Source organism: Equus caballus, chromosome 20, assembly GCF_041296265.1.
Source record: "Equus caballus isolate H_3958 breed thoroughbred chromosome 20, TB-T2T, whole genome shotgun sequence".
NCBI lineage: Eukaryota > Metazoa > Chordata > Mammalia > Perissodactyla > Equidae > Equus > Equus caballus.
This window is the reverse complement of record NC_091703.1, coordinates 36,863,642-36,882,219: the sequence shown is the minus strand read 5'-3', so window position 1 is coordinate 36,882,219 and position 18,578 is coordinate 36,863,642. Positions and strand designations below refer to the sequence as shown.

The 18,578-nt window shown below is 41.9% G+C and overlaps 1 protein-coding gene and 2 long non-coding RNA genes across 3 annotated transcripts in view; 1 reads left to right on the top strand and 2 right to left on the bottom strand.

The window, feature by feature from the left end:
- Window positions 1-53: 53 nt before the first annotated feature.
- LOC102148832 (uncharacterized) lies at window positions 54-3,044 on the bottom strand. Its single transcript, XR_011429675.1, has 3 exons — window positions 2,252-3,044; window positions 938-1,018; window positions 54-594 (listed from the first exon to the last, which is right to left on the bottom strand). It is a non-coding gene; the product is annotated as an uncharacterized lncRNA (long non-coding RNA).
- LOC111769305 (uncharacterized) lies at window positions 2,590-3,690 on the top strand. Its single transcript, XR_002802207.2, has 2 exons — window positions 2,590-2,673; window positions 3,383-3,690. It is a non-coding gene; the product is annotated as an uncharacterized lncRNA (long non-coding RNA).
- Window positions 3,691-7,141: 3,451 nt separating this feature from the next.
- Window positions 7,142-18,578, bottom strand: part of PSMB9 (proteasome 20S subunit beta 9) — a 26,336-nt gene continuing 14,899 nt past the window's right edge. The window contains exon 6 of the mRNA XM_005603790.4: window positions 7,142-8,922. Within this exon, the coding sequence (XP_005603847.2) occupies window positions 8,906-8,922 (17 nt within the window). The 3' untranslated portion in view covers window positions 7,142-8,905. The remainder of the gene's footprint in view (window positions 8,923-18,578) is intronic.

Here is an 18,578-nt window from a genome sequence, read left to right as displayed (position 1 = left end):
AAAAAATTAACGATGGGTGTCAAAATGTTATGGTATTTAGATTCCATTGGACATGTGATTAACAGTTTTATTTAAACGTGTTAATATATATATACATATAATATGTTGTAAATTACATTCTTTGCAATTCTTTGAACACATGCTGAGAATTTCAGGTCAACCTAAGCCTGTGGGAGGGGGCACATGATATTTCACAATGCTTTTAGGGGAGATGTGAAGGGAAGATCACTGAGCTATTCTTCCCCCATCCTGTGTTACCCTAATAGGAACAGGGACATACAGCTGAGAAGAATCTAGGTGTCAGCAGAGACAAGAAGGGGTGAACTTTTTTTTTTGTTCTATGCCAGAAAGCTCTCTCAAATGGAGGAAGGAAACACTAAGGGCGAGACACACTAGTCTTGACACCCTTGGCATTCTGGAAGGCCTGCCCCACACCCCAAATTACCAAACCCAAAGCTTCCTTCAGCTCAGGAGATTGTTCTTTAATTTTCAGCAACTCTTCCCCACAGCAAAGAACCAATTTTTCCTTTGCCTTATAATTTGAATCCCTCCCTTTATTTACTTGAAGACGAGGTTGTTACCCTCTTTCGATACCTGTGAAGAGAGAATGACCTGTGTGAGGCCAGGGTGGAAGAGGGGGCTGCAAGCTCCCAGAGTAAACCATTGGCCTTATACTTGAAGTAGTATAAAAATTTAAATGCCAGCCCAAAGTAGAACCTGGAAACAATGGAAGAAAGGAGGCGGAAGTGCCTGGCATTAGACAATGCACTCTTAGAAGTCTGCCCTGCAGATTTTCCTCCCATGAACTCTAGTCTTGGGACAACACCAAGTTTCTTTGATTCCAAATTTGCTCCTCATATACACACAAGGTAGTTATCCCCTTGACTATCCAATCACACCATTGCGTAGCACCGTTTACACATACATACACACTCACCTAGGGTTTTTTTGTTTGTTTTTAATCAAGTCTGGGACCTGGTTTCCTCCCATTGAATCACTGGTGAAAAATCTGGGAAAGCTAAGAAGAGAGTTCTTGGAGTGAATCTCTTGGAGACAAGGGAACCATTTCTCAGGTGCCTGGGTGCCCTTCTGGTTACTCTCCAGGCTCCTGACTTGGCTTCCCCAGCCCCCATGAATAAGCAGGGGAGATCTGAATGCAGAACAGGCACGTGGGGCTCAGCCCACAGGGGCTGGCCATCTCTGGTAGAACCCTGACCTTGGGCACTGGGCCTCCTGGAAAACCCATCCTGCTGCTTTTGCAGTTCTCCTTCTTGACTGCTTCTCAGGCTGAGTTTTCACTAGCCTCTTGCCTCACCTCCTCTGACCCAAGCAGCCGCAGGAACTCCCTTGCACTGTGCTGGCCCCCTAGACGTGACTTTTTGGTCACATCCTCTGCCTCCTAGGCTGAGACTTGCCTGCCTGATGGTCCTACTCTCTTCTATCCTCTATAACACATCTGTGAGTTACCATCTCTGGCCCTAGCATAAGAGTGGCAGGATATTGTGTACCTCACCTACTTAGAGTGGGAACCCACCAGTCAAGCTGAAGAGGCCTAGTATCCTCACTCCCTTTGTACTCAAGTTTTTCATCTATATTATCCAAACTCCACTCTAATAACGAGAGCACCAAGGAAGAGTAGACTAGCAACTGTCTCCATGACTATTATAAGGAGGGAGCAAGATGGCTTTGAGAAGGGGAGAGGAGACGGCTTATGATTAGGCTGGACTCTAGAGAATCCTGCTTAAGGCACCCTGGATGGCTCCTGATTTCCCTGCTCTGAGAAGATATTCCCTTCCCCACAGATCCGTCCGTATCCCATCTCAGGCTGAGAGATGCTGATGTGAGGCCCAGAGGGTGGTGCCTGAGAGAGAAACCGGCGGTTGCATAAACCGAGGCCGCTTCAGGTTAAAGGGGAGCGAGTTCTGTCTATCCAAACGAACACGGTGAGAACTGAAGGGATAAATGTACCACCCGAAGGATTCTCCTGGGACCCTCCCCAAGGACCTGGATTCCTTAAAGATCCCGCCAGAGCAGGAGCACTCGGAGTACGCCTTCCCCAAGCAAAGAGTCTAAAGGTCTGGGAGATCCCCTCCCTCCCTCGTCATGGACAAGACCCATTCTCAGTGCTCTGCCCCACCTAACTCCAGGGCCCCACGGAAGAAACGAGAGAGGAATCTAGAGGTCAGTGTCCCTCCCTCACTACCCCAGCTGGGTGATCCCTGGGCGACACAATCACCGTCCCAAATCTCACCCTGCAGCAGCATCGTCTCCCGCGCGTTCTCCAGGTATTTGCACAGGCGCGGGACGCCCTCTTCCTCCAGGCCAGCGCTCCGGGACTTTGCACGGTAGGCATCTCCCATTGAGCCTGGGGTTTTGAGTCGCAGTGTCCGCTTCTGTCCAGGTCTCCAGGCCCGGGTGTGGCCTTCCAACGAGGCGCGGAGAAGCGGGACGCGCCAACCGGCCCCCCTCCGTTTCTGGCGCACCCAGAAGACAGGGTCCTCGGGGTCCGCCTCCGCGGGCGCGCCCGGCCCGCTCCGGCCCCACCCACCTCAGGCCCTGAGGCTATGATTGGCTGCGTGAACGCCAATCAGGGCTCGGCTGGGCGCGGGCCGCAGGAACGCAGTCGGACTCGCCAGTTTGAATGCCCGCTGGGTTATTCTCAGCGCTCCGCGGGTGAGGCCGGTTCCCCGTAGTCCCCTAGTGGGGTCCCGCGGTGACCCGAGCTGTCCAGCCCTCGGTCACCGCCCCCGAGGTTCCCCGGCTTGCCTGCGCTGTTCCCGCTCCCAGGACTGAGACCCGCTCCTCCTCTTCGCGCCTCCGGGCTCCGCTCCAGGCGCCGTCCTCCCACCCGCGGCGCCGGCGGCCAGGCCCGGGCTCTGCCACCGAGAATACCCGGACTGAGACCGGAGCGGCTGCGGGGCCGCGACCTGGCTCCCGCCTCTCCGGGCCTCTGCGCCTGCCTTCTTCCACCCTTCCCGCCGCTCCCAGCGCCCCAGCGGCTGCTACGCGGCGAACTGTTCCTCTGCAGGGAGAAAGGAGATGTCGGGGTGGAGGAGCGACCGACGGGGGGAGAAAGAGGGGAGCGGAGTTGGAGGCGGGCGGGCGGGAGTTCTTGGGGGAGGGGCAGTGTTAACAGCAGGAGCTTCCCCCCCACGGTAGTTTCTCTTCTCTCGGTTTAATTCCGATGGCTTCTCGCCTCAGTTTTCCACCCACCTGCTCCCCTCTGCGCTGGCCCGTGGAAGGAGAAAGAGGGGGATTTCCGGTAGTGTTATCGGGTTCCCCAGATGCCACAGCATGAAACTGGAGCTTAGAATCTAAGTCTACTCCAGCTGACTTGGTAAATGCGAGTCTTGACTCACTCTGAGATCTTCCTCATTGGCAGGTGGAAAAGAGGGACGTCATTTGTCCCTAAACAGAATAACCTGAGACCGCTGGTACCATGGCTGTGGACGTGTCGGGTCGTGGGAATCCCTAGCGCTGGTCGCGCTCCTGAGACCGCTTCCAAACCTCATTCACGACCCGAAAAGGATGCATGCATATATATGTGTGTGTGTATGCACACATATATATGCTTTAGCGGAATGGAATAAATAATATCTATAAAATAACTGTTATATGTATTAATATATAAAATATATCTAATTTATGTATTTTAGTGGAATGGAATCGAATAGAAAATACTGGCCTGCATCACAATGAGTGTAACTATAGTTTCTTGAAACGTTTGTTCCAGTTAAATATATTTGTGTGTGTTTGTGCATTAGCAGGTATATGTATATAAATAAGACATTTCTTTTCCTGCTTTGTGTCCCCAACCCCCTCCCCCCCCCCCCCCCCCCCCCCCGTACACAGTTGTATATCTCAGTTGCAGGTCCTTCTAGTTGTGAAGACATTTTGTTAAGAGTCTGAAAAACATTGATCTCTCTCCCTGATCTGCACTCTTGGTGCCCTTGCTCCCAAAGTCACGCAGAGGCCTTCTCCCCTGAACCTGCCATGCCTCCGCCCCTTAGACGCATCTCTAAGGAAAGGAGCCCTGAGCCAGAGTGACCTTCCTTCAGGAGATGGCAGGTGGTGGAAAGGGGCTTTGCTCTTTCCTTCTGAAAATAGCTGCTGGTTGGGTGATCAACTCATCGTTTTTTGGTTACACTGAATCCTTCATTTTAACAATCATCTGCAGAAAAACTTAAATTGACTGTTGAATATCTTCCCACAAAGGAAGCTCAAGCCTTGATTGCTACACCAGCAAGTCGTACCAAATGCTTAAGGAAAAAAAAAATTCTATTCTATTCTTTTTCTCCAGAAGTTCTTACGGAATTTAAAAAGAAAATATATCCCCTACTCATTTTATGAGGCTAGTGTAACCTTGAAACTATAAGAAAGGAAAATTATAAGTCAATCTTACCCATGAATATAGATATAAAAATCCTAAACACACAGTTCACATGGGCTTTCACACCGGGAAAATAAATCTCACACTCAAATAAAAGAAGAAATCATTAACTTCTTGAAGATTGTACAGCAACACTTCCTTTCCAAGAAAAAGAAAGGAGAAAATGTATACATCTAGAAGAGGAAAGAAAAAATCACACAGCATCCCTGTTTCCTTTAAAAAAAAAAATCTTGAGGAGCTGCTTGGTGACGCAGTGGTTATGTTCACATGCTTCCCTTCCATGGCCCTGGGTTCACAGGTTCGGATCCCTGAATCGGCCCTACACTCTGCTCATCAACCATGCTGTGGTGGCGTCCCATATACAAACCAGAGGAAGGGTGGCAAGGATGTTAGCTCAGGGCCAATCTTCCTCACAAAGAAAAAAAAAATCTTGAGGTGGTGTGTTGTGGATATTTGTTACTGAGGAAAAGCAACCTATTTGAACCTCTGTGTTTTGCATCATGTACTTAAACCCAGGTTGGGTTATTCTCAGCATTCTCCATGGAGATACGATGCTCCATCCTGGCCTCATTTCTCACAAAGAATCACTCACTTTAAAACAGATGAAATTATAACTTGATCAAATGAGAAAAACGAATGATAGAACATGTAGTGGAATTACAATTCTTCTTCGACTCCAGTGGTTCTCAAAATGTGATCTCTGGACCAGCAGCTTCAGCATCACCTGGAAATGTATTAAAAATGCAAATTCTCAGGTCCCAACCCAGACCTACGGAAATCAGAAACTCTGGATGTGGGGCCCAGGAATCTGCAGTTTAACAAGCCGTGCAGCGATGCTGATGCGCTCAGGTTTGGGAACAGCTGCTCTGGTTCAACTGCTAGCCGTCTCACAGATAAGACCCCCAGGGGCCCACGGCAACAGTGACTTCTGGCAAAAACCTTTGGACAAAAATCAACAACAAAATAAAACCTCGTGACTTTCTTACTTTCTAATAGCTCTGGATTATCAGTACAAATAAGTCTTTTAACAACAAAGTTTTGAGCTAATTTGGGAAAGATCACAGAAGCAGACAGGCTCCTGCTGAGGCCCAAAAAGAGATTCATCTTACTTGGCTTTTTAAAATTAAACAAAAAAAATTTTTCTTTTAATCGTAGGCTCATTTTTAGGCTCAGCATGAAACCACCCTCCTTTCGTCTCCACTCTCTGCCTGGTTCAGTCATCCAACAGTCTCTCACACTTTGTTTAATACAAAATCCAGTGGAGCCATTTTATTCTGATATGAGAAGAGGGAAATGCCAATGATTCTTTTCTGGGTTGACAGAAAAAACTTACAAGTAATTTTACCTTCCTGCAGATGGACATGTTCACTCAACATCATCACTAGAACACTAAGTTATTAAGAAAGAAGAGTGGTCAAAATTATAGGTGTTTTACAGGTGAAGGGTCATTTGTCAGGTCCTGTCCAAAATCTTTGACGTCTAGGGTTTTGACAAATTATCTCTGATAGAAATACTATTTAAAAAGACACTTTTATGTTTAAAAAAATAAATTCATTTTTCTCCCCAGCTTCAGGGGCAGGAAAGAAAATTTTTTCCTTCTCATCTTGCTGAGAATTTTGTCCCCAGTGTTTCAAGGCTAAGAGCTGAAATTCCATTATTGGCATTGAAAAAGAGGGAAACCCTTTTAGAAAGTAAAATTTTATAATGTGAAATGAAAAATGGCATAATAGGATTACTTAGGCAGAAAACAGGGGACTTTTAACAACAGCCAAAAAAAAAAAAAAAAAAAGAAAAGTTAGAAGGATAGGAAAGAAAGCAAGCTTTCATTATTCATAGGTGATATGATTCTCTACAGAGAAAATACAAAAGAATCTAAGATATAAGAATTAGTTAGAGAGTTTATCAAGGTGGATAAATGCACAAAAAGTCAATTGCATTTTTCTATCAAAACAAAAAAGCAGATAGCCAGCCCCGATGGCCTGGTGGTTAAAGTTTCGCACTCACTGCTTTGGCAGCCCAGGTTTGTTACCCGGTTGCAGAACCACATGACCTGCCTGTCAGTTGCCATGCTGTGGCAGTGAATCTTGCAAAAGAAAAAAAAAAGGAGAAAATGTGATAAAATGGTCCCGTTTAATAGCAAACTTATAGTAATCAGAATAAATTCTCAGAAAGAAAAGACATGCAAGATCTTAATGGGGAAAATTAAAAACATTGAAGATGTCCTGTATAAATGGAGAGATATACCATAATCATGGTTAGGAAGCCTCAGTATTATGAAAATGCCAGTCTTCTCCAATATGATGTATAGCCTTAATACAATTCCTAGAAAAATCTCTGGAGGGTGTTTCATGGAATTTAGACAAACTGATTCTAAAATGAAATGAAGTAGTACAAGGTTAAAAAGAGGCAAGATACCACTACAGAAAAAGAGGAAGCTGGGGGGATTTCCTGGCCACATGACAAGATACTTTAATGCCACTGTAGTTAAGACCACACACTACAGATGGTAGCAGGCTGTGTAGACAACTAGGCCAGCAGAAAAGGATGGAAAGACAGCATCAATCCTCCTTGTATATGAGGAGTGGGTGTTAAAGACAAGTGGGTAAAAGATGTACTATTCAATAAATGACTCTGGAATAACTGGATATACATTCATTATACATAAAAATAAATTTCACATGAACTAAGGACTAAAATGTTGAAGACAAAACATTAAAACTTTCAGATGAAAATATAAAAGAAATAAGCATATGACAAAGATAGGGAAATGTTTATTAAACAAGATACATACACAATTTTTTTTTAAAAAACATAAAAATAAAAGGAAAGGTTAATAAATTTGATCAGGGGGGCTGGTCCCATGGCCGAGTGGTTAAGTTCATGAGCTCCGCTTCAGCGGCCTAGGGTTTCGCCAGTTCAGATCCCAGGCACAGACTGCTCATCAAGCCATGCTGAGACAGCATCCCACACAGCTCGACTAGAAGAACCTACAACTATAATACACAACTATGTACCGGGGGGCTTTGGGGAGAAAAAGAAGAAAAAAACCCAAAAAAGAACACTGGCAATAGATGTTAGCTCAGGTGCCAATCTTTAAAATAAATAAATAAATAAATAAATGAATGAATAAATTTGGTCACATTAAACTTAGAAACTTTTTGGGGCCAACCCCGTGGCTTAGTGGTTAAAGTTCGGCACCTTCTGCTTTGGAGGCCTGGATTGGCAGGTTTAGGGATCCCAGGCGTGGACCTACACCACTCCTCAGCCAAGTTGTAGTGAGGACCCACATAAAAGTAGAGAAGATTGCCACAGATGTTAGCTCAGGGCTAATTTTCCTCAAGAAAAAAAAATTAGAAAGTTTTATCAAAGTACACTCTAAAGAAGGAAAACCCAAGAGCCACAAACTAGATTTATTTGCATCACACATAACTTACATAGGATTATAGCCAGAATATTTAACAATAATCCAACAGAAAAATGGGAAAAGATGTGAATCGGCATTTCACAGAAAAGGAAATATAAATGACCAATAAATATGTAAAACATTTTGCATATCCACAATAGTTATCAGAGAATTGTGAGTTAGAACTGCCTTTGAAATTACATTTTAAAATCACTAGATAGACAAAAATTAAGATGTCTAACATTATCAAGTTTACTTGGCAAGGGACTCAGGGTGCCAAAGTGAGAGAAATGAGCCAGAAAGAAGATGCTAGGTCCAAGGATTGAGGAAAGAGTACAGGAACAAGTAGGACATCAAATTTGAAAATAAACAGTAAGTGAAAAAATGCCGAGAGGATTGAAATGAAATAACCTAGCAATTGAAAGTAAGTGACCCAGAGACAGAGACTCTTGCATTCAGAAATGGGCCTGGCTTGCCCATTAGTCCTAGTGGAGCAGTGACTCCATTGTTAAAATGCTAAGGATTTCCAGCACGATTTGCTGGGAACTCTGACTAATGATGAAGGAGCCTGACTTGAGCCTCTACTGGAATTGGCATTAGTTAGAATCAAAGAAAATGAAATAAGGCATAGGTGGGGAGGGGGTAGGCTGAGAAGTAAGGGTCTTGAGCCAGGGTCTAATAGAGCACATTCAAGGATTAAACTGCTGTCCAGTCCTGGCAGATTTTAGATCCCAAGGGAAGTAAATCTGAGGAGTCATGGTGTCCCCCAGCCATAGTGAGGTGAATCTGGCCACCCATTTCAAAAGGCCTCTGCAAGATGATACAGGTGGTTATTAGAAACCAACTTTGGCCTCTAGGGAAAAGAAATAGCATATCACAAGTGAGAATATGTGAGTCTCACACCTATTGGCTAGACCAGAGCTGGGGCCCGATTCGGGATGGAATAGAATAAAAGGAAACAGGCAAAGACATCGGGTCATTGAGGCAGACGTGTTGGAGGTTAGGCCAGGCTGCTCCATCCACTTGTGTTGGCTCTTCCTTCAGAATACTCATGCCTCCTTTTATCCAGGGAGACTTCAGGAGAGGAATGTGTGCAGATCCAGTGCACATTTCTACAATTGTACTTCACCTAAGGAAAAAGGGTATATATTTTTGTTATCACTGTGTGTGTCTCTTCTATCATTCTGACCATAATGGACTGCCATTGTTCAATGTCAGTAGTGGTACATCTCAGACCAGATGACAGAAAAGCAGGTTACAGACACACATAACTGGAAAAGCATTGCTCATATCATCTGGCATTCATGAAGAAATTCAACCTTAGACTGAACTAGTTAATAAATATCTGCAGCTATAAATAGGCGACAGCATTTGATTATCAGCTTAATGAATATCTCCTCTTGCCCTTCATTCTCAGACTGACATTGACTGTGATGTTTTTCTACTGCCACCTAGTAGAAATTCATTCATCTTTTTTAAAGGTTCAATTTTTTTTTGTCATTTAAAAAATTCCATAGTAAATTTCTGATTTCACTCTTGCTATAAAAGGTTCAAACCATACAGAAAAGCATGGGATAAAAAGTCCCCCTTTGTCATTCTCCCCTCCCCACTCCACTCTGCTTCCTAAAGGTAGCTGTGCAGTGTGGCATGTGTCCTGCTAGGACATTTCCTGCGCTTTTACACACACAGGTGTATGGCAGGGAAAAGTTCTGAGACATCAGCTAAGATCGTTTTGTCCTTCTACTATAGAGGCAGATAAGGCATTTTCCCTTCATGCCTTAGATAGCCACAGCAAAACAATGACGATCAAAAGATTAAGCTCTTCAATTTAAAATTTAACTTTTGAAAACCAAGGAAGAGGAAAGATGAAAGAAAGGCCTAGGCTAGTAAATATCTGAAGTCAATGCTTATGCCATGAATGATAGGCTTGGGAAGGACTCTTGAGAATGTTAGAGCCAGTTATCCTGCCTTGGAGTTGAGACAGAATCCATGGGCTGAGGAGAGAGACTGTCAGGGACTGGTTTGGGGGTCTTGTACCCTGTAATCCTTTTATATTGTGTCACGTATTATCAGTGCTCCCCTCAACTCAGATAATTTGGGCATGCAAGGGCAGGACCAGAGGCAATATGTTGTCTCTCTTTTACAGAATATTACAAATTTGAACAAAATAAAAATATTTCTGACAGTTTCTAAACTGCTCTTGCTTAATATTCAATAGAATAAGCAGGCATGGGTAATTACTCTGGATAATGGGTAGAGAGGAGCTGACTGCATTGCTGCGCAGTCAGGTGCCTTAGTTTGGTTTCTTCCAGAAGCAGGCCCTGAGACAAGGACGTGAGTGAGAGCAGTTTTTTTGGAGGCGCAGGAAGCTTGGGTAGCAGATTGGAGGAAGTTAGATAGGGAAGGGAGGGCAGCCAATAGAGGGCGAAAGACTGGAGATTAATCCCATGGGGAAACTGTGGGACACATGCCTTAGAGCTATCCCAGTGAGGAATGAAGGAGCCAGGTATTTACACACCAGCTTTCATCAGTCATTGGTTGAAGACTGCTTCCTGGCATATGAATTCCCTGTCCCTTCTAGTCTGCGTTGAGTGGGGCAGAGTGGCCTCCATGACTTTTGAGAAAACCTTCAGGAGAGTGATGCAAATGCTGGTGGTACAAAGTCCAGCCAGTGTGCACTGCAGTGGTAAGGCCGAAGGAATATGGGCAAGCCTTGGTAGAGGCGGCCACACTGGGTCTGTTTCCAGTTGGAAAGCTCTTAGGGTCTTGGGCTGTGATCTCTAAGATCCATAATATCTTCCATCAGAACTGAAGAGTTTCCTGCCACTGTGAAAAACAGTATGGAGATTCTGCAAAAAATTAAGAATAAAACTACCATATGATCAAGCTATTCCACTTCTGGGTATTTATCTAAAGAACATGAGAACACTAATTTGAAGTGATATAGGCACCCCTCTGTTCTTTGCAGCATTATTCACGATAGCCAAGACTTGGAAACAACCTAAGTGCCCATCAATGGTGAATGGATAAAGATGTGGTATATATACACAACGGAATACTACACAGCCATAAAAAGATGAAATCTTGCCGTTTGCAACAACATGGATGGACCTTGAGGGCATTATGCTAAGTGAAATAGGTCAGACAGAGAAAGTCAAATACTGTATGATTTCATTCATATGTGGAAGATAAAAACAATAACAACAACAAACAAACACATAGACACGGGGAATAGACTGGTGGTTACCAGGGGGAAAGGGGTAAAAGGGCACATGAGTACAGTGATGGATGGCAATTAGACTTTGGGTGGTGAACATGACATAGTCTACACAGAAGTCGAAATAGAATGATGTACACCTGAGATTTATATAATGTTATAAACTAATGTTACCTCAATAAAAATTAATTTAAAAAAAAGAATTGAAGGGTTTCCTATTGTCATTTTCTTCAATTGTGCCCAAGCCTTCAGTAAAATCTAATTAAATGTTACAGTCTTATCATAGCAGTCCCTTCAATAGTAAGGACTAGGCCTACGTCCAAATATTCGGGGATGGATTAGTTTGCTGGGGCTGCCATAACAGAGGACCACAGACTGGGGGGATTAAACAACAGAAATTTATTTTCTCACAGTCTTGGAAGCTAGAAGTCCGAGATCAAGGTGTCAGTGGGATTGGTTTCTTCTGAGGCTTGGAGATGGCTGTCTTCTCCTTGTGTCTTCACATGGCCTTTCTCCTCTGTGTGCCTGCGTCCTAACCTCTTCTTCTTATAAGGACATCAGTCATATTGGATTAGGTCCCACCCTCATCACCTCTTTTTAACTTAGTTACTTCTTTCAAGACACTATCTCCAAATAAAGTCACCTTCTGAGGTACTGGGAGTTAGGACTTCAACATGCGAAGTTTGGAGGGTTGTGGGGGATACAGTTCAGTCCATTACAAAGGACAATAGAACAAAGGGAGAACTATCCTCCATCCCCCTTCCTTTTCTCTCCCAAAGGCCAGGGTGTGGGAGAGCAAATCAGATCACGGGATTTTGGTGGTCCTGCAACTCAAGAGCTATCTGGCTTCAACACGAACAGAGAGCAATAGCAGAACTGAGAATAATGGTCTAGAACTGGGTCACACAAGAGTCAGGCCAAATTTTTGAGGCTTACTTGCAACTAGAATTCCAGATATAGTTTTGGTTCACTCAAACTTTCCGTTGATCTACTTCCTCAAAATATTTTGAAAAACTTTACATCTTCATACATACTTTTAAAATTAGACCTTTATTTTGAGATAGTTGTAAATTCATGTACAGTTGTAAGAAATAATAATAGATAGAACCCTTTACTATTTGCTCAGTTTCCCACAGTGGTAACATCCTGCAAAACTGTAGGACGACATCACAACCAGGATATTGACACTGACACAGTCCAGGTACAAAATATTTTCTTTACTCCAAGTATCCCTCATCTTGCCCTCTTATGGTCACCCCACCTTCCTCTCACCCCCACCACCTCCTTCCCACAGGCAACCACTAATCTTTTCTACATTTCTATACTTTTGTCGTGTCATATTTGTTATACAAATTGAATCATACGGTATGGACGGCTTCTTCTGTCAGCACTCCAACAGGGCTAGGCGGGTGAACTTCATTACTGCCAGGTAGGGGGAGAAGCCCAGGTTCCGCATTCAGCCTCCATTGACACTCCAGGGAGGTCCTCATTACTGGAGTGGGAATTCTGACTCCCCACTAGGTGTTCACTGTTACCTCCCTGACTAGTTGAGGTAAGAGTGCCTCTTACTACTCTCCACATGGGAGCAGTACTGACACCAAGATGAGGGTGGGTGTCCAGGGTGGGTGTGGTTGCCTGATTAGCTCTGGTGGATGATAAAAATCCTGGCTCTCCACTAGGCATTGTCTGACGTCACCCCAGGGGGGCGGGGAAGAGATGCTTCACTCTAAGTCAAGGTCTCCACTGACACTGTCGGGGCGGGGGAAGGGGGCCCGTTTCCACCGAGAACGAAAGAACATTCTGGCTTCCTACCCACTTTCCCTGACACCACCCTGGCGTGTGTGTGTGCTGGGGGGTTGGGCACCTTGTTACTGCCTGGCGAGTGTGGAACTCTAGGCTGCTCAGTTGGCCTTTGCTGGTGGGGATGGAGTCAGATTTTTGTGAGGTTTGGCTTGAGTAGGGCAGTTTGCCTGAAAGTTTTCTGTCTTGCTAGGCTGCCCCTCCTCCCTTTTTCCCTGTGGCTGTTGGTGTTTCTGGGTTGCTGGCTTTTTGAGCTCTGAGTGTGAGATATATAAGGCAAGGGGAAAATCCAGGGAACTCACCATTGTGTGGTTCCTTGGGTCCTGGATTCCCTAGCTGCCTTATTCTCTCCACCTTTTGGAGTCTTATATTTGTTTACAATAATGTCCAGGATCTTTAGTTGTACTTAGCTTAGCAGAAAGAACAGGAAAAAGCACATCTACTCCATCTGTCAGAAGTGGAAATCTTCTCCCTATGCATTTTGAAGCTGACAACAAAATTCTTATCATAAGTTTAAATATATAGAAGTTTATGGCCAGTATGGGAATTTAGAAAATAAAACTGTTACATCATTTAAAAAACGTATCCAATATTTTATATGCACCATCATGTTTCATAAATATAAACATTCAGACATTTTGTGTTGTGTTTCTTTTTCCCCATTTCATACTCAACTTGCCTACCAGAATTTTATCCTAAATTTAAACTTGCAAATTTTTTTGATCACCGTATCATACTTCTCTGCAACAACAAAGTCAATCAATATAAAGTTTCTAAGGCCATAAAGTTCTAAGAGTTAAAATGTTTCTTTTGTTTGACTTATTATTGTATTCAGGTATAGTATACAATAGATCAAAATAGTATAAATTTATTACACATTTTTATAAATAATTGTCAACTGTAAAAAGTAAAATTACATTGGCAATGAATCTCTCAATAAGATAGATGGAGCTTTTTCCAATTAATTTAATATATCTGTGGATGAATAACACTTATTTCTAGAATGAGACAGAATTTAGCATCAGTTTTATTTTGAATTTTCCTTTCATAAATGCAAACACTTGGAAACTTTGTGCACATAAATGAGAAGATGGCAACAGATGGAATTTTGTTAAAGCAATTTTGCTTAACTATTTGAATTTTTGCAGAATTATATTTCCTAAATCCCATAGTGAACTATCAAAAATTATTTTAAATGATGTAATAGCTGACAACTCGATTAGGTTCTCTGTCTATTATGCTGGAAGCAACAAATTGGAAGCTACAAAAAAAGGATTCGTTTCCTGTCATTAGACTCATTTGCTGTCTCAATTTCTGGGAAGCAAACCTAAGTGTAAACATATGCATTTAATCTAATTAAATTATCACACGGGCTGCTTTTAATTTTTTTAACTGTTGGCTCTTGTGAACTTTAGACAATGCTGCAAATCATGTGACTTAGTTACTCCAATTACTCTCTTTGTAAAATTTTAAAATTTCACCTCTGAAAAATTTCTAAGATCAATAGTGATTATGTTCAACTCTGTAGTCTCAACCTAAATGATTTTATGACTTTGGACAAATTTAAATTGAGTTAATTAATAAATGAATTTTGATTACCTGCAAAATTCTTAAAAGAAATATTAGTTCACAGAGACAAAGAGAAAAAGTACTGGGTCACCAAGCGGTTTTTATGTATATACTCTTGTCCATATTTACTTTTTGCAAAGCTCAAATTAAGGTGGTAAATTTGGTGTGGTATATATGCTAGTGTATTGTATTAATAAGGTTAGTTGCATTTTAAAGCTGAAGTTGAAAGCTTTCAGTAATATTATTGTCTAACTACATGCATATTTCTCTACGTTTAAACACACACAATGATGAATTAAAATTAATAAGCAAAAAATAAGAGGACTTGTAATTCAAAATTGGTCTTGAAATATTCATTGTACTCTTAAAAACAGGTAGAAAAGGTTTTTTTCTTTAGTGTGATTTGCCCAGTTATCAAAATACTCTCACTCAGTATCCTGATAACTGTTAATGCTTTGTGCTGATACTGTCATGTTCTTAAATCATTTTTTAAAACAAACAACAAAAGCCCTTTGCTTCTGAGAGACCTAAAACTTTTTTTTTGTTGTTTTGAGGAAGATCTGCCCTGAGCTAACATCTGCTGCCAATCCTCCTCTTTTTGCTGAGGAAGACTGGCCCTGAGCTCACATCCGTGCCCATCTTCCTCTACTTTCTATGTGGGACGCCTACCACAGCATGGCTTGCCAAGTGGTGCCATGTCTGCACCCGGGATCTGAACTGGTGAGCCCTGGGCCGCCAAAGTGGAACTTGCGCACTTAACCGCTGTGCCACCGGGCCAGCCCCTAAAACTTTTTATAATTATTGTATTACCTTCTTTACATTTATTTAAAAAATGTTTTATTGTCACTCTGGTTGTTGGGTTAGCAGAAGCTATAATAATTGCTCCCTCTCAGGTAGCTGTGCACTTATCTTAATTAAGTGACCAGTTTCCTCTGAAAATTCTTTTGTGTTGTTGCCTTCCTGAAGCCCAGACCCTGAATTCAGAATATTTAAACTGTCAAGCTGTCTTTTACTCCAAAAAAGTCTTTTTTTCCCACTAGGTAGCCACTACCCACTTGACCACTAGGTAGCACCAAAGGCTTAATCTTTCACCAGATAAAATGAAGGGGGCTAGAAGCAATTGGGTGCATTTGGCGTGGTTTATGTTTAAAATTAATTCTATACTATCAAAAAAGCTACTCTGTATATCAAACCAACAAAGTGGAAAAAACTGACAAATAAAAAACAGGAGCTTAACCTTTCCTTGATTAATTTTGTCCAGGTAAAAATATTATTAATGTATGTTTTAAAGACCGTATATGTTTCAGGAAGGGTAAATGCACATTCATGTTCAAATTCCAGGTCTAGCACGGTGACTGTCAGTGCATTCATTTTAAAAAAGATTTTGTTTCTGGGTTTAAAATGCCCTTGTCAACTGGTAGGAATCCTGATCTACACTTTACAGGATAGTTTAGAAGACCATGGAAAGTTGCCAACGTCCTCGCTGTCTAGAATATGTTCTTACCTTTGGACTAGTAAATCTTGGTGAACTAGTGATATATAGAAGATTCTACCCATCTATTCTGGTATTCTTGGTTATTATAATTGACTAAACAGAGCCATCTGCTCTTGTTATAAACAGACACTTTCTGCTTTTCTCTCATGCTTGCCTGAAGGTCTCTGCTATAGGCTATCATCAAAAACTGGGTCTTCTGAAATTGAAAGCCCAGAAATAAAACCACACATCTATGGACAGCTTATCTTTGACAAAGGAGTTGAGGGCATACAATGGAGAAAAGAAAGTCTCTTCAACAAATGGTGCTGGGAAAACTGGAAAGCCACATGTAAAAGAATGAAAATTGACCATTCTTTTTCACCATTCACCAAAATAAACTCAAAATGGATCAAAGACCTAAAGGTGAGACCTGAAACCATAAGGCTTCTGGAAGAAAACGTAGGCAGTACACTCTTTGACATCAGTATTAAAAGGATCTTTTCGGACACCATGCCTTCTCAGAGAAGGGAAACAATAGAAAGAATAAACAAATGGGACTTCATCAGATTAAAGAGCTTCTTCAAGGCAAATAAAAACAGGATTGAAACAAAAAAACAACCCACTAACTGGGAAAAAATATTTGCAAGTCATATATCTGACAAAGGCTTAATATCCATAATGTATAAAGAACTCTCGCAACTCAACAACAAACATCAAACAACCCAATCAAAAAATGGGCTGGAGACATGAACAGACATTTCTCCAAAGAAGATATACTGATGGCCAATAGGCACATGAAAAATGCTCATCATCGCTGATCATCAGGGAAATGCAAATCAAAACTACACTAAGATATCACCTTACACCCGTTAGAATGACAAAAATATCTAAAACTAATAGCAACAAATGTTGGAGAGGTTGCGGAGAAAAAGGAACCCTCATACACTGCTGGTGGGAATGCAAACTGGTGCAGCCACTATGGAAAACAGTATGGAGATTCCTCAAAAAACTAAAAATAGAACTACCATACGATCCAGCCATCCCACTACTGGGTATTTATCCAAAGAGCCTGAAGTCAGCAACCCCAAAAGTCCTGTGCACCCCAGTGTTTATTGCAGCACTGTTTACAATAGCCAAGACGTGGAAGCAACCTAAGTGTCCAGCAACAGACGAATGGATAAAGAAGATGTGGTACATATATACAATGGAATACTACTCAGCTGCAAAACAGAACAAAATCATTCCATTTGCAATAACATGGATGGACCTTGAGAGAATTATGTTAAGTGAAATAAGCCAGCGAGAGAAGGATAATCTGTGTATGACTCCACTCATATGAGGAATTTAAAATTATGGACTAAGAACAGTTTAGTGGATACCAGAGGAAAGGTGGGGTGGGGGGTGGGCACAAACGGTGAAGTGGTGCACCTACAACATGACTGACAGACATTAATGTACAACTGAAATTTCACAAGATTGTAACCTATCAATAACTCAATAAAAAAAATGGAGATACTAAAAACAAAAACAAAAACAAAAACAAACTGGGTCTTCTGAGAGAAACAACAGAAAAGGACAATCTCAGGGGCTCAGTGGAAATGAGTCTACCAGGTATTCCGGTTCTTGATCTCGCAGAGAATATAACTCGGAGAACAAACTTACCACTTTCAGCTAACGTTGCCACCTATTGACCCCTGTCAGATGGTACCAGGGGACTTAAAAATTGGAATTGATAGGACTTTTTAGTATAGAAGCAGAAGAATTTATTAATGTAGTCTGCTGGCCTAAGATCAATGAAACAAGAAATAAGACTGGCCGAAACTGTTAACTAATTTAATATGATGATTTGTTTTAGAATATTGTTTTAAATGTTATATTTTCTGATAAGCACATGAGAAAAACAGTTTATTTTCTTTTTAATTTATCTATTTGTAACCCTCAACTTTAGCCTATGCTCATGGAAACCGAAAGCAAATGTTCTTTGAATGGTGTCTTGTTTCAGTGGAACCTCAGAATTCAGCAAAAAATATCCTATAGCAAATCTTAATATGTATGACAAAGTATAGACACTCAGGAGAAATTAAGGATGATAATAACCCTATTAATTGGAATTCTGAGAAATGCCTTCACAATCTTTTAAGCTTAGAAATCTCAGCATCCTTTGTTAAAGGACATTGAGTGAGATTTTGCTTTTTTAACTACTACACATCTATAAACAATCAAGCTTTCTTTTCTTTTCTTTTTTTTTAGTGAGGAAGATTGGCCCTGAGCTAACATCTGTTGCCAATCTTCCACTTTTTTTTCTCTCCCCAAAGCCCCAGTACATAGTTGTATATCCTAGTCATAGGTCATTTTCATTCTTCTATGTGGGATGCTGCCACATCATCACTTGATGAGCAGTGTGTAGGTCCATGCCCAGGATCGGAACTGGCGAATGCGGGCCGCTAAAGCAGAGCATGCAAACTTAACCACTGCCACGGAGCCAGCCCTCAACAATCAAACATTTTTGTAGATAGCATCACTGGTAGAATATATGATGATTCTATGGAAAAATTGACATACAGTTCTTTTCTGCAAACACTATACAAAGTGCTTTTATGAGTTGCTTTATGTTTTTACGGCAATGTAGTGATATGCAATGGTTTAACAGTCCTTCTATCTCCAAATTTGGAATCATGACAGAAATGTCTCATTTAAAGGAAAATCTCATTTAGTTGGGTATGAA